The 27456-nt window shown below is 40.6% G+C and overlaps 1 protein-coding gene across 1 annotated transcript in view; it reads left to right on the top strand.

Annotated features, from left to right (window-relative positions):
- The window catches only part of DNAJC1 (DnaJ heat shock protein family (Hsp40) member C1), a 78357-nt gene that overhangs the window by 26929 nt on the left and 23972 nt on the right, over window positions 1-27456 (top strand). Inside the window, exons 5-8 of the mRNA XM_082193639.1 lie at window positions 157-251; window positions 1270-1363; window positions 13646-13736; window positions 17124-17290. Coding sequence (XP_082049765.1) covers window positions 157-251; window positions 1270-1363; window positions 13646-13736; window positions 17124-17290 — 447 coding nt within the window. The remainder of the gene's footprint in view (window positions 1-156; window positions 252-1269; window positions 1364-13645; window positions 13737-17123; window positions 17291-27456) is intronic.

Here is a 27456-nt window from a genome sequence, read left to right as displayed (position 1 = left end):
TTATTGTTAGATGATTTTACTTAATCATGTAGCTCCCCCCCTGCATTTGCATAAATGCTGTTCTGTTCTGCTCTTAATTGGAGAATCTTCCTAACAATTGCAGAGCACATGTTTCTGATAACCTCTAACAGTTTCTCCCCCTCCTCTCTGTATTAGGATGAGCTGCTTAGCAGGAAAAAAAAAGAGAAGAGGAAGAAGGCAGGAGGGAAGAATATGGAAGAAGCGAAACTTGGTGTAGACAAGAATGAAAGGTGGGAAAGGAAGCGCTGAAATAGGTCTTGCCAGGCAGGCACATAAAAGAAGCAACTTCTGAATGTTTTGACACTTGGAAAAGAAGCTTTGCAGTGTTTGTTTAAAAAAAACACACAAAAAATAACTTAAGCAATTGCCATTAGTTCTAATAATTTTTGAGACATAGCTGTGGGTTGATTGTATGAAATTAATACATTATTGGGGGGGTGGGGGGGAACCAGCAGAAAGTGTGGAAACTGCTAATTTAAATTTGGTAGTTTTTCACTTTGAGGGGAGGAATTAACTGCAAGGAGTTTATTGCATGCAGGATATTCAACGGGATCTTAATTTTCCAGACATATCTGCTGTTAAGGGTAGCGTAGGTTATAAGCTGGTACCGTTTGGCCTTAGAAGCAAAAAAGACATTAGGAAAATGTTCTCAGTCCTGTGATACAGTGCCCCCCCCCCCTTTAAAGCCAAGAAACAACATGGGGGGAAATAGTGACATTCAGAATACTCCGAAAGATACCACCATTCCTTCTATTGATTCATAGAAAGAAATAAAGGGTTTAAATAGTTCACACAGCAGGGGCATGAACTGGATCAATGCAGGATGGAGAGCACAGACCATTTTGCCTGTCTTCAGTTCTGATGACATCAGTGAGTAATGCTTCAGTGAACTGCAAATGACATTAATTTTTATGTATTGGTTTGTTTATGCTACAGACTTCATATCTGGTTGTCAGCGCTTGTGACTGGTTTGGTGGTAGTTTCTCTCCCCCCGCCCCCTGTACTGAAGCCGTCAAAAAGTCTGAGGGGTTTATTCTGTGAGGTGCAGGCAAGCCCAATGTTTAGGAAGGCCCTCTGAATATATTTGTTTTATTGATTACGTTCTACATAGAAATATTTACATGGTTCCCATAGTGGGATGCTACTTTCTTTAGCCCTCATGTTCCTCGTTGGAGGCTTTCATCGCAGTGTATGCAACAAGACATATACACATAAATAACTGAATTGTTGTTATTATTATTTCTATAGGTTACTAGAGAAGCCGCAGTGGCAGGACCTTCTTCCATGTAAGCTGGGAATATGGTTCTGTTTGACAGTAAAAGCACTGCCTCAGCTATTTCAGGTAAAAATGCAGAGTTGTGTGTTTCCTTTTGTTTCCTTTTGTAGTTTTGGAAACAGTTCCACTTTTCGTTTAATTCTCCCACAGAACAGCATTTGGTTTTATTTTTAGGAGTCTTCTGCCTTTGGCCAAGTAACTATTTTGAGCCTAGAGAATGTTTCATAGTTGTAAAAACAGTGGAGCCCCAATGGTTCCCATATAGGAATGATAAACACTGAATCATTGAGAGCTCGGCTAAATAAATGGAAAAGGAGGGGAAAGCGTCACTCCTAAAATGAGACTTCTGAATCAGCAGCAGTGTGTTGAAAGACTTGCCATGTATATTGGACCCTAAAGCATTAAAATATGAGTAATTGCTCATATTTTATAGCATTGGTATATGAGTAATAAAAATACATAAATGTGAGCAGTAATAATTCAGGTTCCAAAAAGGTGGGAAAGCAAAGTATTATTTAAAAAGATCGCATTTATTGTCATTACCCTGGTTTTTCTTCTTCTTCCTCTTTACCAGAGTACAAATTTAATAAATTATTTGAATGTCTTAATGCCTCAAACTGTACATTATCCTTGAGTTAGGGAGATGTTCAGAACCTAATTTAGCATAGTCTGCTGAAGTGTGTCTGTGTGTGTTCCTAAGACTTATAATTGGTTCTTGGCCAGTGTTATAAAACAGTACTGTACAGTATTACAAGATTGGTGCATTTGTGGTCAATTTATTAAGAAATTTATTAAATTTGGTTGAGGTGAGAAAGCAACACTTCTGTTGCCTAAGGTATCATTGTACAAGATCTCCTTTAATAGCTTATTAAGGCATTTTTATTTTACACACACTTCTCTGTATTTGGTATAGACCATGCAGAGCAAGACAGGTTAAGTGTCAAATCTGCCCATCATTAGCAACCTATTAACCCAGACCTTGATACTGTGCTGGTATCTACATGGATAACAGAGCTCTTACAGGCTGTGCTAGTGCTGGCAGATGTAAATTAAAAGCTAAGAGGACGAAGCAAAGGAGTAGAGGAGAAAGTTTTTAGCCTCTAAATCTCCCATGTGTGCAATGGATAGTTTTGAGCTTGTGTGTGACTGCAAAGCCTCCAGAGAGATGGAGGACTTGGTAGATCAAGTCCATTCGATCCTTTGCTAGATAGACAAGCTCATGAAGAAACTGCTGGTTCCTGGTAGGACTTGAAACAGCTATGTCTAGTTGGAAAGCCCCTCTTGTCTCCTGTTCCTGACTCTGTGAGCAAGTGAGAACAGGCTCGTTGATTGGTCCATGATGCGTATCTTCTAGCTGGGGATTCTATTTTGACTTGTCTGCAATTGAGAAAGAAGTGTTGATAAGCACCACCACAATGTTGGCCTTCTAGTGTTGCCTTCCAGTATAGATCATAATGGGGATGTGTTGCAGAGACTGCTTAGTGGATAAGGAAGTTTGGTTAGAGGAGTATGGCAAGCTTCAGGGCCTGCATGGATGCAGTATGAGGTGTGTGTGTGAAAACCATTTTTGTACTGGCTCTCTGGGTCCAACCTGGGGAGTTTGGAATTCTGGATCTCTTAAATTCCTCCTTGTCCTTAGTGCTGGTAAATGCAAGACCGGTGAATAGATAATTTTGCCTCCAACCTAGTTGGATGAGATAAGTAGACCTATACTAGCCTAACTTGTGTCCACCATCAACTTTGGCCAGAGATGTATGAGGTAGGGATGGTCACAATGCATTGTGGCTATTTTACCTTATACAGGTAGACTGGTTTTGATTGGTTGCCCCAGTGTTGGATACCAGGGACTAATTTGGATTATTTCCGGCTACGTAGCACTCTTTCAGCTGGTGCGATCATCTTGAGACTGCTGTTTGAGATGCCCTGAGGAACTGTACTGGGTCACTCCAGTATACATGTTCAGACCTCCTTGTCTGGTGCAGTTCATGACACTTTGTGACAGTTGTGTAGCTATTTCAGTTTGTATTGGGCCTTGCACATGTAGAACATCATGTGCTGGATTTGCTGTTCTGAGCTGGACAAGAATCTGTTGACTGGGATAGTAAGGATGGTCTACATTTGAAATGTTGTGGATTCTTCAGGTTTACAGAATCAGAATGCAGCAGAGGAAGTAATGAGAAATTCTGGAGAGAGGCCAGTCCACATCTTGGTCATTATATGGCATGACTGTGCACTGGTGTGATCAACATAGAGCTTCCTCCCCCCCCCCCAGGCCCCTCTTTTTCTCTTTTCCTCCCCTGTCCCAGATCTCAGCTCTATAATTTACTGAAGAGCTGGGATACATGGTACTTTGCAATCCGATGTGTAGGCTCTTCGGCTCTGATGGATGGTGATGCAACTTGAGTTTTCCATGACAATTTTGCATGATTCTTTCATGGCAGACTTGCTCATGTATTTCCCAATTACCGCAGTAAGATACTGCTGTTCAGTCAGAATCTATATCAGAAATGTTGAAAACAGCCTCTTCTCTAGTAGCTTGTTTGCATTTGATTTGGGTTCCCTCAGCGATGTTGATGCTGCTGAGAGTTGTGGCGGCTGTTGCAAGCTGTTTGGACTCATGGGGAAGACCAGTCTGACCAGACAGTGGTTATCTGGTTAGAAAAATAAATGCCTCGTTGAAAGAAGTTTCCTCCTGCTTAAAGGATAAGGTGGAAAGTTGGAAATGTGAGCTCTGTTCAATGTTGATATGAATAAATGGTAATCATTTGCAGCCTAAGGATTTGGTGTCATCAGTATGCTCTTACTTTCCTGCAATTCAGTTCTGCCCTTAGCCAGTGTAGGAGGTGATAGTTGGGTGGAGGAGGATGAATTAATTAAGGTGGAAGTGATTCTGGTGAGGAATCCTCAGACCATGTAGTGTGGGGTACTATGCCTGTGACAGGTGAGCGTGAAATATCCCAATCTCAGCAAGTCGCCATAGGGGTATGTTGCCAACTGTGTTTTCTATATAAGCTCTGTCCCTTCTTGGAAAAGAGGTGATTTTGCCACCCTGGGAAGTTACAATAGCCTGCAGCGTATTCCAGATGGCACTGCCCTTGAAGACGATTCAGAAGCTTTAGCTGGTGCAAAATGCTGTGGCTGCTTCTTGCTATTGGGATATCTGTATCCATCACTAGGCCCAATGCAAGGTGTGAGTTAAAGCATTTTGAAGCACTTTATGGTCTGAGACATTCCCACCTTAAGAGCTGACTCTCTCTGTACCAGCCCCTGAACCACTTGCATTTGGCAAGCCGGGTCTTGCTCCATATATTCTTATAACATGAGATTAGGACATCTACTGCTAGGAGCAGGACCTTGATAGTAGTGGCCCCAAGGTTATAGAATACCTTTTTGTTGAAGTTAAAGGATTTCTCCTCCTCCATCTCTACATTTTGATTTTTTTTTGGGGGGGGAATGTATTGATCGCTATTTTGTTTTTTTTGTAAGACCTCTTCATTTTGGCAAATCTGCTTGATTTGACTTTTGTCAAGGAGAGAGTGGATTTGTTATTGAAGAAATTTTTAAAAAATTATTACAGTGGTACCTCGTGTTACGTACCGTCCCCCTTACGAATGCTGCGGGTTACGCACTCCGCTAACCTGGAAGTAGATGCCCCTTTGCCCCAGGATGCGAGCGGAAGTCGCGCTCTGGTGGCGCGGCGGCAGCAGAAGCCACCATTAGCGAAAGCGCATCTCATGTTACGAGTGGTTTCCTGTTACAAACGGACCTCCAGAATGGATTAAGTACGTAACACGAGGTACCACTGTACAGTGTTTTGTTTTTACCTGTATTAAGCTTCTTCCAGCACAGCAGAAGAAGCACTTTGCTGTTTGTTTAAGACAGTAAAATTCGCAATGGTGAGAGAGGTTGGAGCGTATTTTTTTCCAGTGATTGGGAGGATGTTTGTTACTCCCTATGCCTGAAGGAAGCAGAATAAGGAGGGAAACTACATTCTGCAGCAGAGAAAGCTTTCAAAGGCTAAACCCCACGCAGAGAGTATTTGTAGTTTATCCTCAAGGTTACAAAGGCAGCGATGATAGCAGCAAGATTCCAGTCTTCAACATGAGGAGCAGGCTGTTGTAGCCAATGTTGTAGATAAAGGGGGCTCCTAGCAGCTAAAGCCGTGTGCTCCCAAGAAATCAGTCATGCACTGGGGCAAAGCACAAAATAACAAGCGTTATTTACCATGCCTAAACTCACCCCTCATTAAAGCACATTTGTGTGGGTTGAGGAGAGCAAGGTTACTTCCTTCCTTCAAAGTTCTAAGCAGCTGAATTGGTTTTCTTCTGACTGTTAAAGGACAGAGATGATTCTTTGTTCTTGAAACCAAGCAATGAGTTTCCTCCTTCCCTTGCCTCCCCCTGTCCAATTAAAACTGTGTTTTGACTGTGATTTGGTTCTAGAGGTCTCCTGCAAGAGTGGAAGTTGCCTCTGCTTGTTCATGGGTGATGTTTTCTCTTTCAAGACCCATCATGCCACTTCGTGCCATTCTGAAAGGCTTCCCTGGAATGGCTTTTGCATGCATGGGGGCTGTGTGGGGAGGACCAACATACAGGGCTGAAGCAGAATTGGGCGTCGGTAACAGTCACCCACACCCACCCCTTGTGTTTGAGCAGAAGCGCTTTCCATTTAACTCAGGATTGTTTTTTGGGGGGAGGTCTTTGGATCCAATCCTCTATCTTGTTTAATATAACATAAAAGAAATGTGAGTGGCGGGATATCCATTTACATGAATCACGTTGCAAAGCTGCTATCCGCATCTGATTGTCATTTATCCAACTGCACGTTTTTCATTGCTCCTGCCCCTTTTATTTTCCCCCTAACTGGGGGTTGCGGGGGGTGGGGGGAGAAAGGAGGAATACACGAAGGCACTTAAAATAATTAAGGTAGTTCTTTACTTGAGAAAACTGCTTTGTATGCATGTCCACAGGTTAGCCATTGTCATTTTTACTGTTCTCTGCTATGCCAGCTGTTCTCTGTTCTCTAGAGTTGGAAGAAAAATGGTGTGCAGGTTTCAAAGCATAATTTTTTGAGAGCTTTATTTTTAATTATTTTGTGGAGGATGGGGAGGAGGTAGATTAAGATGGATTTCTGATGCGCAGGGAACTGATGTGTACGTTTAACAAGTGGGGGCAGCTGAAGTGCCATTTAGGCATGCTTCCAAATCTTTGCCTCTCAAGTGAAGGCGTCTGCAAGTCTTCCTTGCAATGGGATCTCGGGAGGGCATCTCAGGTGCACCGATCTCTCTGTGCATGAGATTTGCAAATAGTGGCACCAGAGGTCTTTCTCTGCAACCTTGCTTTTGTTTAATTTTGATGCTGAGGTTTGAACCTGGAACAGGAGTAGGCAACCTAAGGCCCATGGGCCGGATGCAGCCCAACCGCGGACGGTCCAGGAACCAGCATGTTTTTACACGAGTAGAATGTGTCCTTTTATTTAAAATGCATCTCTGGGTTATTTGTGGGGAATAGGAATTCGTTCATTGTTTTTTCCCAAAATATAGTCCGGCCCACCACATGCTCTGAGGGATGGTGGACTGGCCCATGGCTGAAAAAGGTTGCTGACCCCTGACCTGGCAAAGCTCTGCTCTGAATCTCTGGCCTCTAGAACAGGAGTGGCCAACCTTTGGCCCTCCAGGTGGTGCTGAACTACAATTCCCATCATGCTTAGCCTTTGGCCATGGTGACGGGAGCTGATGTGAGTTGGTGAGGTGCAGGAAAATGACGTTTCCTCGCTCTGTGATGTATTGATCAGCTGTCCTGCCATATCCTGTGTAGAATCCCCTCAGATAATTTGGGGGGCCTTCTATAGGCTAAAACTACATCATCGGGGTGGGGAGAGGACGCTAGCCTAGCACTCCAAAAGTGTATGCTCTCAATTTTAGTTAATTACAAAAACTGCCTAGATAGCTGACCCAAGGAAGCCAAGCAGGGCAAAGGGAGCAAAAGGATATTTGCAAGGCTGAAGTTGTAAAATTCCTGCCCCCCCCGCCCCCATCCTCAGATTTGGTGCTTAGGTATAGTCTATTCATAAAGCACCACTAGCTTTACTGTGCATTGAGAAACTGGTAAGCACACTGCAACACATGAGGGGACTTGCAGAGAATTCTTCTGCTGTGCTTTCCAATAGAGAATTTCCATGGCACTTACCCAGCCTGAGCTTTCCTTCTCTCTCCTGCATTGCCACAGTGTCTGAGGAAGTGGGAAGAATTCAGCATCACACACTTCTGAATCTTCTGTCGTTGCAAGCATTCCAGCTTGCCACACAGAATGACCCCCCCCTCTCCTCCACCCTCCTATCCTGCATGGTTCCAGGAGTTCTCATGCCTCTCAACCAATTTTGGGGCACACAGAGGAGGAGGAGGAGAGGGGGAAGCCCCATTGTCCAACTGGAAGTCTTACTCAGGGCTTTTGCAGATGGGACTTATCTGTTGAATCTCAACCTCTGTTTTGTTGGGAGGGGAGGAACCTTTTTTTTTACCTTAGTGTCCCTCCTTTGAAGCACCAGTGAAATATTAAGTCCTGCTAAAAACCTGGTACTGTAAAATAAGTTATAGGAAAACGACAAGCTGTTCTGTTGCTGTGTGAGACAAGGGTAATACTGCCACATGTTGAGAAGTGAAAATTGTTTGTGAACAACTGAAAAATGTGCATAGTGTTGAGATGGGGTTTATCCTTTTGGGTGCTTTTAAAAATAATAAATCTGTATTAAAAATGCAAATTGATAACAGGTTCTTGATCTCCCCCTTTTATTAGGGGTAGAAAGTAATTTTTTTAAAAAATCAGAACAGTTCATTTTGAAAGCAATATATGAGTGATAGAATTGACTTCTACTTCTTGTAGATTTTATATGAAACCATTAAACATTAACTTGAATCCCATAATGCAGAGTTAGTGTTATTGCTCACAAAGGCTGCAGTCCTTAGCACTTCAAAGCAAGGGCCATTTACTTCATTGGGGCTTGTTTCCAAATAAGCCCAGTTAAAATTGGGTTGAAAGTCCATTAAAGAGCCTGGTGAACCAGAAGTGGACTTGCTTAAAGGAAACCAGTGCAAACTGAGAATCTAAAACAGAACACAGCTATTAGTTAGAATGAAATCTGTAATTAACTATCCGTGAGTGTAGTTGCTTCACTAAGAGATGCTCGTTGCTTCACTAAAACAAATGTTAAAACTGGCTTCCAAGCATGGGTCAGAGGGAGTGACTTTAAAAACTTGGATTTCTGAAGTACTATTGTTTTCCCTTTTTCTTTCGAAGAAGAATTCATTTGCAAAATGCAAGCTTGCATTCACTTTGCATCAAATTTCTGGATGCCAGCAAAGCTCTACTAATCATCTTTTATTTGGGTTACTACAGTAATGAAGCAGGAAAATTGCTATCTGGTTTCTACAAAAATGATAGGCCTTTAAAAGAAAATGAAGCTGTTGCATTACCTGCAGATCTTCAGCAGTGAAGTCTAGTGAAGACTTGGGGGGAATATACACCAGGAATTTCTTCAAAATTCCCAGTAAAATGAATGGGAGCAATGAAAGAGCATGTCTGTGTAATTCCTGGAGCTAGGGCAGAGTAATTTCCTAGTGGATTTGTGTTGGTAGAAGGCAGTTGCTTCCACTTCATAAAGAGATGTATAGACTATATAAATATAGCACAGTGTGATATAATATACTCTGCCTCCCAAAGCTGTTTCTAATTGTTTTAATTTAGTGTTTCACACAATTCTTAGCTGCCTTACAGAAAGGCAGGGTATCCATTCTCTTATAAATTAAAGGATGGCGATGGGAGAGGTTGGTTTTTGTTTTGTTTTTTTAAAAAGAAAAGAACACAATGCACACACCCAAAAAACTCAGGCTTGTATTCGCTAACAGGGAGGACTGGGTTAAACACCCTCAGTTGATTTCATGTAAACCTGAATACATTAATTATTCTTACGCATTTACTAGCTGGATGCTGTTCAAGTCAATGACCTGTAGGTGTTCTAATTTCATGACAACATTGTAATTACTTGGGAAAAACATTAATTCTGGAGATACTCGCCACTGTTCTGGAACAGTTTGCTGTTCTTGTTGTTGCTTTTTTCTTTTTTAAAAAAGGAACAGTCCAGTTAGCCAGCAGTCAGATTGTTGGTTTTGTTTTGTTTTAAAAAGAATCTTAAAAAGCTGAAGCGCATTGCCCTTGACAAAGCTGTTTAAAATGCCTCCGTTTTGCATCCTTCGCTATCTATTTGTGTGTTTCGTTTTAATTTACGCCTCTCTTCCTATTGTGATGTGAGGCAGATGGAAGGATTATATCTAAGAAACACATCGAAGGAGGGGCCCCTCAATCGTTACTGTATACTCAAGTAAACAAGGCTATTTTGCAGGGAGTGAATTGTATTTGAGCTTTGTTCTTTCTTTATTTTTGCAAACCAGTAACTTCAGTTCTGCACTGCGTGAGACAAACCTTTCTACCTTCTGTCTTGCTCGGTGCAGAACTAAGAAGCTGGGTGATTTTATGAAGGGCAGATAATAGTTTTGCTTGAAGTTTGGGTAGTCAACAAGGAATATTGTCAAAGTTGTCACTGGCAGCCTGTGGATCAGAATTGCTTCAGAGGCTAAATCCAAATTTTAATCAAGACTTAGAGGTCATGCTTTTTTGTCCATCGCTAAATAACACAAAATTGTTTTAAAAGATCAAAATATTACGTATCAGGTTTTATTTTGCATTTAATATCTTTCTTTTGGCATTGGATGTAGTGGTTAGAAGTAGAACCTGGGAGACAAGAGTTCAGAGGTCACTGGCTGACCTTGAGCCAGTCACTGTCTCTAACCCTAACCTACCCACAGGGTTGTTGTGAGGATAAAATAGGAAAGGAAGAACCCCCACTTTGAGCTCCTTGGAAGAAAAGTGGTACATAAATGAAGTGGAAAAATAACAATAAATAAAAATTATAGAGCTTGATCATCCATGAAAGAGCCAAGCAGTGCAACAAACTTTATTTAATGCATTTATACCCCACCTTTTTCTCCAAGGAGCTCAGTGTGGTGTATACACAGTGTTGGAAACTGAGATATGAAAGCTAGGAGCTAAATGGCAGATTAAACCTAGGTTATGGGTCTAGGCACAGTTTTTTAATAACAAGAATACAAAGCTGAAAGGGAATGAACTGCAGTTAAAATATTGTGTTCATTTTTCACATGGTCTAGTCCTTCCCCTGCCCCCCTGAAATCATAGGCGCAGTACTGCGTCCAGAGCTCAGAAACTGCTCGCATGAATGAAATTCCCTGTCGCAAAACGTGCCTAGAACAATGGGGGTTTTGAACGCTGGGTGTACATGGTTCTCTTCCTTTCTCCTTTAATCCCTGTAAGGTTGATTAGTCAGAGAGGCAGTGACTGGCCCAAGGTCCCCCATTGAGCTTCATGGCTGAGTGGGGATTTGAACCCTGATCTCCCAGGTCCTATTCCGACCCTTTAACCCCTACATTACCCTGGCTCTCTATCTCTTATCCATCTCTAACCCAGTATTTTGTACGCCGGTTCTCAACACTGTTTACGGAATTGTCTGGTGAATAATGAAAGCAAACTGCAACAATACAGAAGTTGCCCATCCTTGATCTAGTGAAATGCATGGCAGAATGAAATGATGTAGTTGCCATGAAAGCAGCAGTGGTTGTGGGAGAATCACAGTGATTGTTTTGCGTTGGCATGTAAAAATGTGCATATAGATAAGCCACAGCTCGGTAGTAGTGCACCAAGCTTGCATGCAAAAGGCCTGAAACCCTGGATAGCTGCAGCCATGCAGTGCAGAGAATACTGAGCTGTGTTGGCCAATGGTCTGGCCCATGTATAAGGCAGCTTCCTAATTCCCTGTGTATATTTTTATATAATATATAAATTCCGATACTTATCCGGAACAGAGAGAACATACGTTCTTTTTCCATTTTGATTGTAAATTTAGGGTCATGGCTGCTTAGGTTCATTACAATAATTAATATGGATATCATGATATGATGATCCAATATTAGCTTGTGAGTTCAGAGTCTCAGTAGAGAAGAGACTCCATATTTTAACTGTCTTCTGCTTGGTCAGAAGAAAGTGAAAAGATCCAGCTTCATAAAACAAAAAACCCACATTCTGCATTTGGTCACTTAACATGCGGTGGTGACCAGTCAAACTATAAGTGTATCACAATTATTTATTAGTGTTTGCCCGCTTTCACTACTGAAGATTCTGCCTGGTTTCCTCCTCCTTTCTGTCATTCTCATCTGAGTCTCAGTTCCAATTGTTTCATGATTGACACGCCAGCAAGATTGACAGATACCCCTTAGAGTCTGATGTCTGGAGGTCGCATAAGCAATAATAGATTCTGTTCCAGATTTTAGCATCAAATATTGGCTTTCAGTGTCAAAGGGGTTAAAGTTAAATGCTGATTGACTGTGTCTAAGCTGAAGCCACAAGCAAAAAGCATCCATGGGATCTTGGTATTGTGCATCTCCGAAACACCATGTGGAAGATTTATAAATGATCACATTTTGGTAAATTACTACTAAGTGAATAAAATGCAACACAATCAGGTGTCCTTGCACATGAGTGTGAAATAACTTTGATTGGAAAAGCCAGAATTTATATATAAGATAGTATCTCTACATTTGTACATATTTATGTACTTGAATCTGGAAAGGTCAAAATACATTTAGTTTTGTTTTTTAACTATGTAAAATACAGTGTATTTTTTAAAGTTTCCTGGGCTATTGCTTATATGTGCACATGATCACTTGATCTCTGAAGCCTCGAGCGTATACAGTGCCTTCATGAGATGAATTTATTGTGTTCACAGATAAGATATTCTGCAGTGGGAACGAACTAGATAGAATATCCCAGTTTATAGCCCATAGCAGCAAAACCTCTAATCCTCAATGGCAGAAACACTTCCCTGTTTCTTACTCCACCTTTACCCCTGCTCTCTGCTGCAAGATTGTCAGGTTAGCCTGATGACACATCATGCATCTATTACGCTAATTCACTTCACAGCCATGGCAAAGGAGTCCACAATGTTTTTGGCTGGCCTTGACAAATGCTCACCTTCTGTGCAACTCTGTGCATGTTTGCTTGGAAACAAGTCCTGCTATGTTCAATTGGGTGGGCCGGCGAAGCTTTAATTTTATTTAATTATTATTAAAACGTGTGTGTATATATAAATCACTTTTTAAAAAGCAGTTTACAAAAATGCGCACAAGCAAGTCTTAATACAATTTATTTGTAAAGTTTTTTTAATTATTTCATTCTGCAATGTATCTAAAACAGAGAGAACAATTATAACGGATGAAAATTAAAAGTTGAAAAACAAAACTATACAATAGGAACATTGAATGAGTAGTTGCACATGAGTCAAAGTAAAGACTTTCAACATTATCAGATCATGGAGTTTCGTTCCTGAGTTTTCAGATCAGCGTTTTCTTTCTCCTAGATGGGCTACCTTCCCAAGTTGACAGGCCCCATTTGCCCCTCACTTCTCTCTACAGCCACAGCTGTCAACTTTTCCCTTTTCTTGTGAGGAATCCTATTCGGAATAAGGGAATTTCCCTTTAAAAAAGGGAAACGTTGACATCTATGTTCTACAGCACATACAGAAACTGCCCTCTTGGCCATTGGACCAACTATTCGTCTCATCCACTCAATATGCCAGAGCCTGTAGCCACATGCTGGGGAAGTCCCTAATTCACCAAGGGCTTGAGACCCATAGGCTACCCTCACTTAGTTTAAATGGCCAGTTGAAGCTGTTTCCCAGGGTGTGTTAGGAGAGGGGTAGTACCTCTGGTGGAAGACAACATCATGCTCTTTCAGGGGTAGTTTGTCCACCTTTGGCCCCCACCCTTCACTTGGCTCTCACCAGTGGCTCCTAGAAGCTGTCAGCATGCAATCAAATTATGTACTTCTGTAAAATACCTCACATTGTTCTGTGCAAATAAGCAACTGAGTTGGAATGGTGTCTTGTGGCAGCCATTTGCACACTGTAGGAAGCCAGCAAGGAGCGTAACATTTCAAAATCTGCAAACACAACATCTCAATTACATTTTCATGAGCGTTAACATGCTGCTCCAGTGCAACTTCTTCATAGTTCCACTGGTTTGACTATGTCATGGTGCACAATTGTCATTCATGCTGTTTTCTCTCATGTGTAATGAATGTCTCTATTTTAAATATTTGAGTCAGCACAGGAATACCCACCCTCACCCAAAGTGATTAATTGATGGGGTTTGAATCTAATCATATAAAATGGTGTCATTGCAGCCAGCTGTTTTGAGATGCTAATATCACTACATTTCTTTTAAAGGATGCCAGACAACTGTATGTAGAATATAAAGAAGCAAAAATGAAGGAGAAAGAAGAGGCCCTGGCTAGAGCTGAACTGGAAACACTTCAGAGTAAGTTTTTATTTTTATTCACAGTCTTGATTACATATACCCATATATGACTGATGGCGGGGTGGGGTAAGATCACAGTTTTCTCTCTCACAAATGTGTTCTCTGTGTTGCAGCAACTGCAGAAAACAGGATTGCTCTGAACCGACTTCACTGTAATACGAAGTTGCTGCATAATAACATTTGGATTTCTGAATTCTCTGTAGAAATTTTAATGCATGCAAACCAACTGGTTGAGTAACAAATAACGTTAGGCAGAAATGCGATAGAAATACTAATAATTTGCAAGAGAAAATACCTAAGAAGTCTGCAGTGAAATAGCAGACACCGAGAGCCTGCCTTGGTTTTGTGGCTGCCTGGAAATAATTCAAATAATTGGTGGTGCGTTTTATAGCAGTTCCAAATTGGTTTGACTTCTAAGTATTCTAAAATGCACTCAAAATTATATGCACCTGCAGAAATTGTAGATGCAAAACTTATGAGGCAAAGCTGTGACCCCTTTGATATTTTGAATTAGAACTTGGAGAGACAACTCTCCTGCCTGCTTAATAAGCATGATTAACTGTGATATATAACTTACCATCCCATTAGGAAAAGCTGTGACTAATTTACGTTTTTCGTTACAACCCACACATTTTACAGATTTCGAGTTTTCAATATTCCTGTGTATATTATTACCTTTTTGTGCTATTGTACACTTTCCAGTTTGCTTCATTTTATGTCCGTATTTTGACCCTGGAAAATACCTGTTTTCATCCTTTTCTGTTATAGGACAAACATTATGCAAAGTAACTTCAAATTGTAGCTGTCTAGTTAGCACTGTCCTGTGTGGCTTTCCCCCACAAAAAGTGAATGTTAATGTTTTTGTCCTGTATATAGTAGAAAGTAGGACATGAGGTTGATTTATTTAGAGGGATTTGCACTGAAGTCTGAGATAGCTTTAATTGGGTTAATGATGCTTATTATCTCAGCTGATAATGATAAAACAAATTGCATAGCATATCTTATTTATATAATTACACAATCCCACCCAATTTTCCTCCAAGGAGCTCTGAATGGCTTACATATGACTCCCACAAACCCATGTTATCCTCACAAGAACCCTGTCAGGTTGGTTAGATGGAGGGATGAGTGTTCAAAGGTCATCCTGTGGCAGCTTCATGCCTGAGTGGGGCTTTGGGCTTTGGGCCTCCATGGTCTTAGTCTGACAATCGAGCCACTAAGCCACATTGGCGGTCACTGCCAACTGCTTGAAAAGAACACTGGAAGAATGTGTATTCTTTAAAACTTTTATTTAGAATTATTTTTAAAAAATTAGCCGTTTAATTTACACATTTTCATATTATGGGTTTAAAACTTTTATAAACTAAAAATCCCTAAATGCCCATTCCATTTATCCTTGTCTTCAGCTGTAAAGAGTATATCATGCTTCATATTGAGCTATAGAATCCAATTACAGTGGTACCTCCGGTTGCGGACAGGATCCGTTCTGGAGCTCTGGTCGGATCCCAAGGTTTCCACAACCGGTGGGACCTCTTCTGTGCATGCGGTAGAGCGCTTCTGCGCATGTGCGCATGGCAAAACACTTCCGGGTTTGCTGCTTTCGCAACCCAAAATTTTTGTTACCCGAGGGTAACTGTGAAGCCTATCTATTTAGAACGAATCCTGCTCTGAACTAGAAAACCCATCCTGTGTTGTGTTGCTTGGGTATACTAGACCAGAGCATTGTAGAATGGCTGTGTTTGGGCATAACACTAAACTAGAGTTTCGTGTTATTTGAACCTTGGGCTTGTGAATTCTTTTCCTCTGGCAGGTTGTGAGGAGGAGCTTGGAAACCTACACTTCTGATTTCAGTTAACTGCATTGTGATGCGTGGTATGCTTATCCTGGCAAATTCTGGTTAGTCTTAACTATGGATTAGGGAAACAAACCAGCTTCATTTCCTGGTCATCCAAACAGTGGGACTAACCACACTTCTGGGTTCAAACATACCCCACAAACTGTGGTTAGTTGAAAATGGAAGCAAAGGTTTTCAATATTTTGGGAAGTGGAGAGGGAGCACCCAGGTCTGAGTCTCATGCACATAACACAAAACTATGGTTTAATGTTATGTCCAAACACATCCATTGTTGTGTCATATATTAAAAGCTTTGTGTGCATCTCTCTCTCTCTCATATATATATATATCTATACACATACACACACACACACACACACACACACACACACACACAAAAACATGGTTTAAAATAATAACATTTCCATTAATTACACGGGGGGGAGTTTTTTATTATTCTGTACTGATGATTGCTGCAAACTTGCCTGAGGACCATGTTTTGAGTGGTTCACACTCTTCTCAGACATTACCTTCTTCTCAAAGCTTACAGTAATCCAGTAAAGATACATCTAAATTAACTCCATACTGCGGTTGGTAGATGTGTGTAAGACAACTAGATAGTTAGCTCTTGCCTTGATTCTAGCTAAATGGACAATTTGCAAACGTTCATGATGTGGGTTTATTTTATTATCAAATGAGTGGTAATTGCAGGTATCAAGCTGTAAAACAGAAAATACAAATAAGCAATTTAACAATAAGCTGCCTCCCAGTTGTTCGTCGTGTGAAAAGCTGTTGTGATATAAAAGTATACTGCCATGGTTCCAGGAAAATTTGCTGTGAAACGTTAACTCCCAAAAAGCACATTGCAAATCAAGGTACGAGGACTTTGACTATTCTAGTGAAATAAGCCCTCTGATCATTAAGGGAGCAATCCTAAGGCAAGATCCACTGGAAGGAACAGCTTAGGAGGCAACGGGTCTCTGGCTCAGCTGGCTGATTCTGGGCTCTGCTCGCATTAATTCCCCAATCCTGGCTTGGCTGATATGCTGGCATAACTTGCTCAGTTGGATGAGCCAAAACTGACTGAGCTGAAGCCAGTACAGTTGTACCTTGGAAGTCGAACAGCCAAGGTATGACTGTATAAGTCCTAAAAAGAGAGCATTTTGGAAGCATGGCATGGCAGCATCAAAGAGAGCCCATTCCTAAGGCTGTTAAACTCAGACTTGTGAACTAGCGTCCTGGCATAAAACACCATTTTAAAGGCTTGTTTTCTATCTGCCAGGCTTAGGCAGAGAAGCAGCAGCATTCCCACTGCTGAACAGGGTTTGGTTCTGGTTACACCGGCTTAAGTTATCCCAGCTTGCTTTACGCCAGCTTCTTGTGTGTAGGATTGCTCCCTGCATGTCTAAAATCCAAGTTGTAACCTCTTTTCTTGCAGCTGTGATCTATAAGCGTGACAACAGCTTTATAAAATGTGGGTGCAATATTATAAAATGTGGGTGCAAATGCTTCTGGGCAGAGTTTGTGATTGTAGGTCAAATTTTGTTTTGCAGAGGAAAAGAAGCATAAAGTCAAGAAACCAAAACCTGAATTTCCTGTATACACTGTGGCAGAGACAAATGCATTTATACCATCGTATGACCATGGAGCTTCAATTGAAGAGGTTGAAGAAAGGTTGGATGATTGGTTGGAAGAAAGGAACAAATCGCTAAAAAGGAAGGCAAGCATATCTGTTTTTCTAAAAATTAAACAAAGTGGTTCAAGTCCAGGCAAGAAATGGATTGCTCAACACTGTCTTGCCTTTCTGGACAAATCAATAAATGCCAATAAAATAACAGCAACAACATCTTCAGTAAAATAGTTAAGATTAGCAATTGAAAAACAAGAACAGCCCCCTCAAATATTTTATTAAGGGTGGGGCCAAAGGGTCCTTGGCCCCTAGGAGTTGGCCCCTATGTGGCCATCCCATTGTTGCTAGTGTAAGGAAGTGTCTGCACCAATCATGTTTTTTTTCCTAGGAGTAATAAATTATAAGAGCAGTTGCTTTAAGTTGTGCAATCATACTCCTGATTACTGAGATCATGCTTTCCAGGCAAGGGAGGGACAAAAAGAAATGGTTTCTTCTTTCCGGGGGTAGGCGGGGGCAGCAAATGAGCTGATGGAACTAATTGCCATTGAATTGAGTTTGTTTTAATCATTGGGGGGAAGGCACTTAAACCCCAGTCCTATGCATTGTTTTGTTTTGTTATCTGGACTTTCGATTGTATTCGTTGTTGCATACTATATCTACACGTTCATTCTCCCGCTGTTAAGAGTGTTGCACTTTAATGCATGCAAATTCTCTCCTTGTGTATGAAAATCCATGCATGTTCTTGTGAGATTGGCTGTGCAAATGTAATTTCCCCCCTTTTCTCTCTCTCTCTCTTTTTTTAAAAATTAACCTGATATACATATCAGGAAATAGGACTGGTTTGCTCCAATAAGAGCTTGTTCCATTGGTCCTTAGGGCAGCTGTGTGCTAAATGTTCAAAGTTTAATTTTTCAGTTTCTGTATTCTGCAGTGCTTACATTAGATTTCCTCTTGTAAAGTTTTGTGGGTCGGAGGAGGGTCCTTGGCAGGGAGGAAGTGCAAGAGTGAGTGGTTTGTTTGACATTAGAACAAAAAACTCTTCAAAGTGGGCATTACTAAGACATGAAAGACAGATGGATTCGTAGGTGTGTGGCTCTACATGAGCCTAATAAGGCAATTGTGATTGGCAGCAATTCATTTACCGCACATTGAGGAAGTGAGTCTTGGGCACAGCAGGGAAGCAAAAGTGACCATTATCTTGGATTTGCAGAGCGTATTGCCAGTTACCAATGCATGAAGGAAGCCCAAAATTTTACACATTTTAGAAACCTTCTAATGAACCATGTGATTTTTGTTGAGGGCTTTATAAGACTGTGGCATCTGCTGCTTTCCAGTGGCCAGTGTTGCTCATCTGCAAAATGGAAACCTATTGAAATTCAAATTCATTTAAATGTGTGTGCATATCCCACCAAGTTCTACTCTGAGAAGGCCCACTGAAATTAATGGACCTGAGTTAGTCATGGCTATTAATTTCACTGTCTACTCATGAGTATGACTATTACTGGGCGCAGCCCATGGTCAAACACCTGCAGTTGGTGGTCTAAGGGGACAGCTCTTTGCTTTTATGCGAAACACGCAAGAATCTCTTGGCAGAGCTTGCTTGTTCCTCCGCATCATATTTTCTCGTTCGTTTAAATACGTTCGAGTTGCTGGCATCGTCACAGAAATAGCAATCAAAACAGCGAGAATGTGTTCAGCTTGAATCCCAGATCAGGTTTGCCAAAACATGCTCCCTCTCTTCTCTGACTCCAGTTAATAATATGGTGGCTCCTTAGATGGACAGCGGGAAGGTATACAATTAAATGGCAACAGAGTAATATGATAGGTGTCTTAATAGTATAGACAGAGCAACAAACCCATTTGATGAAGCAGGCAAGACAATGACATTTATATCTCTAAGTATCCCTTAAACCCTAGCAACAGCCTTTCCACAATACCATTCAAAGAGAAACCTGGCCGCAGATAAATACTAAGTAGAAGCTCACTCCAAACAAGGTGAGCTGCCTGTCCTTGCCTTCTCTGAACTGGAGCTAAAGAAAATCCCAAAGTAATTGTCTAGTGCGCACACAGCAGAGGAAACAAAATTGTACGTGATCAGACACCACCACCCTTTAGAGAGCTTCCCAAAAACAATACATTACCCTAGAAGAAGCATCTTGCAAAACGAAATCATTTCTAGTTCTCCATCAGTGTGTTTAGTCTGTTACAGCTCTTGTCTCACTTACCCTCTCAAAAGGGTGTCATTGTCGCTTGCGAGGGAAGTTGCTTGTTTTTGAAAAGGGCGGGTTTTTCAGGAACTTCCAAAATTAAGCCAAGTCCAAATAACATTTTTTTTTACAGCTTATGAAAAAGTGAAATGCTTAGAGAGAAGGCATCCTTTCCCCAATATACATGTAACACTTCTCCTTCCTCTCTGCAATACTTGCATTAACTAGCATAGCTCGGTTGGTAGAGCACAAGACTCTTATTCTCAGGGTCGTGAATTCAAGCCCTGTGTTGGGCAAAAGATTCCTTCATTGCAGGTGGTTGGACTAGGTGGGCATCATGGTCCCTTCCAACTCTACAATTCTATGGTTCTATGAAAATGTTCAGTGAAACCTGTCAAACTTGAATAGACATGCTCAGTACATAGGATAGGATATTCAGCGCTCAGGCATGGCCAGAAATTGATAACTCAAAGGAATTGTTAGTTAATGAATATCTAGCCCTCAACTTTTGTAGGACAGAGTGAACTAAAATTCCACCCTGAATAACTGTTTGTGGGTTATTTTTAGCCAAAAGTCTTTGTATAGTCTAAAGGTTGAACCAAGTTTCAAACTTAGAAAACCCATTATATAGGTAGTGCTCCTTTTGGATAAACAATATCGAGCCATCTGCATATTCCTGCATTGCAGACTAGATGGCCGTTGGGGTCCCTTGCAACTCTACAATTCTTTTATTGCATTTACACTTAAACTACCTGAAAATAATGAATCCTGAGTTCTTAAAATTATTTTATTACATTTTAAAATTCTGCTTTTTCTACAAGGAGCTTGTGGTGGCCTAAGAGGCCTCACCCAACCCAAGTGCCTTCCCCCGCACTCTTCAACAAGCCTATGAGACAGGTCAGGCTGAGAGAGGGCAACTGGCCCAGGGTCACCCAATGGGCTTTTTGACTGTGGGGATCCTTTTTAGATGTAGCCCAGTATTCTGGTCACTACACCACCCTAGCATGGAATCAATTTGCCTTGGTCAGTCCTGTATGCTAAAATGTAACCACAAAATAAATTAAATTATTTGGACGTGATGTTGCCACCTGTCTTGTTGATGAAGAAATGCCATGCTACAACATAGCTAGGTGAAACTGAGTTAAAATCTGAAGGGAGAAATCTCTCTTGAGTCTCTTGTCCAGCCTTCTTCAACGTGTGCCCTCCAAATGCTGCTGGATTCCACTCTCATATCCCTGATCTGACTTGTAGTCTGAAACAACTGTGGGGAGGAATCAGGTTGAAGAAGGCTATTCTAGTGGTGATGGGGCAGGGCAGGGGAAGGCTGGTGCCAGCATTCAGAAGAGAGTTTCCAAAGGAGGAATAAACCACTCGAGGTCCTTGACTTTCCCAAAAGCATTTCTGTGTCTGTTCAGCTATTCAGTTTAGAGATCTTAGTTGAAAAATCTTATATGAGTTTTAGTTGGCCAATCAGTTGATTAAATCACATATATTTGCATATGAATAAAAAATACTTCTGACATAGGAGGAAACACACTTCCCTTGTTTTTCGATGATATTTACATGTATCACAGCAGGTAGTGTCTCAACTACCTGCATTTCCTCACGGATGAGAGGCAAATTCATCTTCTGAGATGATGTCTGAAACATGTATGCTGCTTTTAAAAATTACGCTCATTCTAGCACACATGGAAGTTTTCTTCTTTTTCTATTTGTTTGAGTCTCATTAATTCCTTTATTTTATTTTTTTACAAAAACATTGTGGCTTCATTTATAGTAGATATATTTGAAACTAATGGTAGGTGTTGCTAAGGCTCAGAACTCTTTCCTCTGCTCCTTCTAAACTATTCCAGCTGTGTTTGTGTTTTGTGATCTTTCTGGTCAATCCCGTAGTACGGGGCCTGACTTGTGACTTTTAAATATTTGCACTCACCTGAAATTATTTTCTTCCCCCTACTTATGCCCAGAATTCATTTTATGGCATGTGATGATCTTCGTTATTTGCAGTCTTTTTATTTTATGTTAGCACTTTTCCTCCTTGAAAGTCAGACCTGTTTATCATTGCTTTTTGAGGAGGGTACAAAAGCATTTGTGCAAATATATGTGCAACACTGGACCAAGACAGGAAGGAGTTTATGCCCTATTCTTTTTTAAAGTATAGCCTGAGTCATGAACGTGGAGATGGTTTTGCAGGTGTGTGTGAGGGATGGGGAAGAGGAAGAGGATATGGGAAGAAATTAGACACTTTGTGGGAAACTTATCAGGCCTTCTTGGCTTTTGCTGTTAAAACCTTTAAAAGAAAACAAACACTTGGGCTTTTAGTTAATTAAATTGCTGATTTCCCTCTCGGCTTGCTGCTGCCATATATGTGCATGTTGCTTTTGTTTTGTTGCTGTTAAATTTTGATTTTGTGTTTTATTTATTGCAAGTTTGTACATTGCCTCCGGCAACTTGTCGCTAAGCATAATGTAAATCTGAAAGCTTAGACCAGGAACTCCTAGTCACTTTCTAATGTGATGATTGAAAGAAATGTGATTTCAGAGGGTTTGGGTAAGGATGTCAACCCTCCGGATTGTGCCTATTTCCTGCATTTGAGCAGCCAGTCAATAAGTTCTGCCTGATTTCCCCCCCACCGTTTGCCCATCCTAGTACTTCATGTTCTGCAGAGTACCCGCAAACATCTCACCTCACTGTCAAGCAGTTTCAGGATAAACAGTAATGCTCCATTTTTATTAAGTGCTGTGAGTGCCTTTGCAAGATTCAGAAATGCCATCAGTAGGTTCATGAAGAATTAAGTGAAGTTTCCATTGCAGAAAGCTTTTGGATTGATCTCAAATAGTAATCCCTAGTTTAAAACTACCACATATTTCAGAGAGTCTTCAGTGGGTTGGTTTTTCCCTGTTTTGGGCTGAAAAAAGTCTGGCTGTCTTCCAAACTGAGCTCAATATGGAATCTCTGTGTATATTTAGTGATTATTAGAACATCATTGCCATGCTAGATTTTGGATATTCTGTTATGACTTGGATTTAAGAGTAGGATTTTCTAAAGAGCAATTTATAGCATCCCATAATATGTAGATGTAGGTCTGCCAAGGTCAATCAGTGCTTTCTTGCCAGTTTTTTAAATAAATTATTTGTTAACTACATAATTCACTAACATAAATATAAAACATCTGAAACACTAAACCATTCTTATGCTGACTTTTTTCTTACAAGTGAACAAATAACAAGGGGTTAGTTTATTTTCGGCTGCAAGTTGTGTGTTTCGATTCTTAGCTCCACCAAATCAAATTGATGATGATCTAAGGGTAGATGTTACAAATGATACAGAGTTGCTGCTGAAAAGGTCCGTGTTTTTATAATCCAGCTAATGAAGAGTCCACCTTCTTACATTTATGCCTGTAAGGTCTGTTGGGTTCCTTATGCTCCACCTCAACTACTGAGATCTTTGAACTCTACCAGGGACTGAGCCTTTAGTGTGACAGATCCTGCCCCATAGCACTCCTTGCTGGTTTGGCAGAAGTAATCTCTTCTTCCTTTCAAGAGCTGTGCTGTTCAGACAGGCCTTTGGAAAATGTTTTTTTTTTAACCAACTGTTCTTTACTGGTGTTTTTATTGACATTATTGTAGTTTTATGTTACAATGCTACATAGAGCCCTGCTGTACATTTTATGTATATATTATAAAGTTTATAAATATTTAAGTAAATAAATAAAATACTTTTCCTATCTTCCATCATGGAGCCCAAGGCAGCACACATGTGGTTTATATAGTTGGCAGGTACTGTCTTCTGTGACCTTGTTTAGTTCTTCTTTTTTATTTTAAAGCCATTCAGACAAGTAGCCATCACCACATCCTATGGGAAATAAATTTATTTTGTGGGATGTGAATGTTTCATTTAGGTGGTGTTGAACTGACGTGGGTGATGTTGACTTTTTCTTATGGGAGAGAGAGCACGACTTACCAAAACTTGTGCATTTTGAAAATATTGCTCTTGCTATGGCCTACTGGCACCTGCCTTATGACAGGCCAAACACAATGCAACCCATAGATTATTTGATCTACATGCCTGAGTGTCCTATAATCAAATTTACTAAAAAGTACTTCACATCTTTTCTGAATTAAAACAATTGCCTGGAAGCTAATCAGAAATAAATGAGTTAATGCTTTCTGCTAAGTGCTACCAATTATATTGGCCTTTCAATTAAAAATTGTCTTTTAATTTCTTTTCCTTAAAATGGACTTGAGTATTTATGAACTATTTCTAATTGTGATGCTTTCTTTCCACTTGAGCACTTGGTGCCGTATCAGGAATTTATGATTTGCAGAACAATAGGAGACATCTCTCTACATTGTTGTTGTTTGCAAAATACAGCATACACTCCAATCTATATACAAATAGATATTTTCAATGTATTCCTTTAATGTTTTGAAAGTGAAGAAAATAACATTGCTCTATCCACTATTGTATGAAAAACGTACTGTTAGCACTAAATAATAGCCACTTCAAAAGCTGCTTATATTTTGAATTTTTCCACAGTAAATTTGGCTCCCAAAGGATTTCTTGTGACTTGAAGCACTGAAACCACTTTTATGGCTCTGTGCTCATACTAGAACCCAGCCCTAACACCCATACATTATTCCAATCCTGCTTCTAGCTATGTAAAGCATTTTCACGGCACAGGGGGAAGGGAGCCGCTTACATTTAGCATTTTAATGCAAAAGGAGCTAAAGAATAGTTAAGTCCAAGCTGAACTACTATTTCTTTGATGGACATAGCCAGGTTAAAATGGTGATGGGGAGAGGTGTGCCTGGTATGGTCTATTGGAGGAGAGGGAGACAGCAATGGATATAATTGTTTTGTGCTGAACAACTGACAGGCCATGTGAAGCACAAGATATAAGTGAGGTCATTTTTTTTTTTTACTGCTTTTGGTCGAGATCAGAATATATTGAAGATCCATTGATAATGCCAGGCTAATGTAAGCTGAACCTTATGGCATGCTCAGTATGTTAGGCTACCTAGAAACTAAGTTTGTGTTTTGTTTTCATCTTGCTATTCACTATTTCTCTTGCTCCCTGCCTTATACTGGAGGTTGTCTGGATGCTTTTGATCACTAGGGTTGACTTTTCCCAAGCTAGGAACTCCAGCAACATGTTCCAAGGTTTGTGCAACTGGGAATAAGGCAAGGACAGAGGCCGGCTCTGGCATCCAGGCAGCAATCTGCTGGTGGCTTCCCAAGTCCCAGGATGAAAGCTTGAAGGCACCTCAGTAGCTTAGAGGTTTATGAGCTTAGATGGTGGTACTATACACACAGGTCCCACTCTCCAAACTCAATGTGTTCGCAGGAAATTGTTCAGTAAGTGAGCATTCGTATAACGAGCTGGTGCTTTCCGTTACTTCCTATGGGGACATTTCTAATCCGTGATTTGTCTGTTCTCTCTCGCCTTTCCTTCATGCTTTCTGCTGAAAACTGCTGCAGCCAATCAGCAGAAGCCAAACAAAGGAAAAATGGGTTTTTCTGACCCCTCTTGCTCCTTGATTTGTCCAGTCTCTCCCCCCACCCCCGCCTTCTTCCTTAAATGGCAGGTGCAGGCAGATGACTCCATGACACCAAGTCCTGCTATAAAATCCTCACTGTGTGAAACCATGTCATCCGTGTCTGGATTCCTAGGACTTTCAAATAGTAGCTAGTTAGTATGAATCATTTCAGAGCCAAACAGATAGCATTTGCTTCTTTTTTTAAGTGGTGACAGTAATACATTAACATTGGCTGGTTTGGGCTTTTGAACTGCATCCGAGCACTAACATGTTAAATTTGTGAAATAATTTTGAAGATTGTTTCATCTTTTTTTAAAAAGTAGCACTGCGAGTTCATAAATGTTTCCAATAGGACATGTAGATTTCTGTATCCATGCTTTGGTATGTATGCTGTGGCTCTGCATAGATCTTTATATTGCTACCTTTTACTCTCTTTTTTATTATTCGTTTCCATTTAGAATAAATTATGACAGAGTAATTTAAAATAGCAGTTACTAGATCAGAAATCAGTGAGTTACGTTTTAAATGAATCTGAAAATAATACTTTAGTCTTCTAGAACCGTATCTGAATTTAACCAATTTTTTTTTCATTCTTGCTATAATAAGCATCTTTACCGTAGATGAAAAATGAGGGTTTGTGAAATAAATACCAAGGTATAATTTTGTTGCTTGCTAGCTAGTGTGTAATGTCCTCTGCAATTCTGAGAATATGAAAATGGTAAACAGGGGTGACTAATTTAGCATAGCAAAGACTTGCCTGGTTAATAATTTGCACAACTGGGCTTTCTTTGTGATCCTAATAAATCTATATATGTTCTGGTTCTTCCTACTGATAGCCTTTTTGTCATCTGCCACATGCATATCAATTGTAGCTGACTTGGATGAGGTTTAAGAACAAGATGAATGAGTTGCCAAGGGAATCTGGCCTTAGGTTTTTTGTGGGGGTTTTTTGGAAATTAGTTTTGTCTCAGGACTACAGCAAATACTGAGAATGAGCCAGGACTAAATAAAGTAAGTATGCGTATAAAATTGGACCAGTGCAAATATAATTGTGGACACACTATAGATCTGGATAATATTACAAGGGCAATGATTATCAACATTATAAACAGTTGCCATCGACGAAAATGCTGTAATAGGCTTATTCTACATAATTGAAAACAACTACTATAAATTAATCTGGCCAACATTGTAAAGTATTCAGAAACAGCATGGCTCAGAAATAAGCGTCTTAATTACGCTCTGTCTTGAGACCTGGTGGGGATACTCAGGAGATAGGAATGTCAGAATTGATATGTACTTAATTGGCCTAATTAATAATAGCCTCAAAGTAAAAAAAATGTGACTGCAATGCCTGCTTTAATAGATTAAAAAGAAGCAGGATTTTCTTCATAGAAACTGTATTCACATCAATCATGTTTGTTGTACCAATCTAGATCAAACATGACTAAATGGGAGATTTTTATGCCGCAATGTCACAGGCAGTTTAGGCTGCCTGGTTAGATTGGGATAAGGTTGTGGATAGCTGGAAAGTAGCTTGAGTGACAGAGAAAGCAATAATTCTCCATCTCACTAGAGCTGGATGAGTTCTTTATGCTGTCGTAATCCATTGCTTATTACTTGTTTGGGATTCATATTCATATTCTCTCTTCCTCTTTTCCCACTGCTTCTTTTAAAAGGAAAGAATGGGGTGGGTTTTTCACGCAGATCCTGTCACGTTTTGTTCTAGTACTTGCAAATTTGTATATTAAAAAATGCTTGCTAAATTGTACCTTTCAGGGGAGGGCAGGTATAACATCTGTGTCAGTGAAAGATGCTGTACGTAGCCAGGACCGGCAGGGATTGCTGAGTGCAGCCTTTGATCCACGCTGCCTAATAAAGGATTGCTGGGCCAGTGGCAAACTGGGAGGGGCATGGGAGGGTTAGGTAGAGATCTAAGCTGCTTTAGTGCACACCTTCAAAACGTGCACTGAAAACATCAAACCCATGCAGGTATACCTGCCAAGTAGCAATGATTACCTGCCTCTTTGGCAAGCGGACCTGTATGAAGAAGGCATGGGCTTGATCTTGTCTGTGTACATTTGCACAACGCCGTGTACACGCTCCCTGTGAAGTACGTACTTCACAACACCAAAGAATATATGAAATGACACTAGGCTGCTGGATTGAGTGTTCAGGTCCAGGGGGCAGAATCTCATGCAACCAGAGCAGGCACTTACTGCCAAAAAACCTCACAAGAAATCTGGTAAAAAGGATCGGTGGGGTGATTTTTACGTGGAAATGCAGTAGAAAGAAGAGGCTCCTGGACCCTTTCCTGCTCTCCTTTCCTGCAGCACTTTCAGCTTCATTCGAATCACTTTTCTGCTGTGTAGATGGACAGGCAGAAAGAAATTGGTGGAGGAGGGCTATATTACCTATTTTCCCGCTTGTGGGACCCCTCCCCCCCAAGGCTAACAGGCATTTGGTAGCAACTTAGATTTGAAGACTCAGATCTGCTGTTGCTTGTAGT

Source organism: Podarcis vaucheri (assembly GCF_965113315.1).
Source record: "Podarcis vaucheri genome assembly, chromosome: 12".
Lineage (NCBI taxonomy): Eukaryota > Metazoa > Chordata > Lepidosauria > Squamata > Lacertidae > Podarcis > Podarcis vaucheri.
Note: the sequence above shows the minus strand (reverse complement) of the source record. Positions and strands in the feature narration are given on the sequence as shown.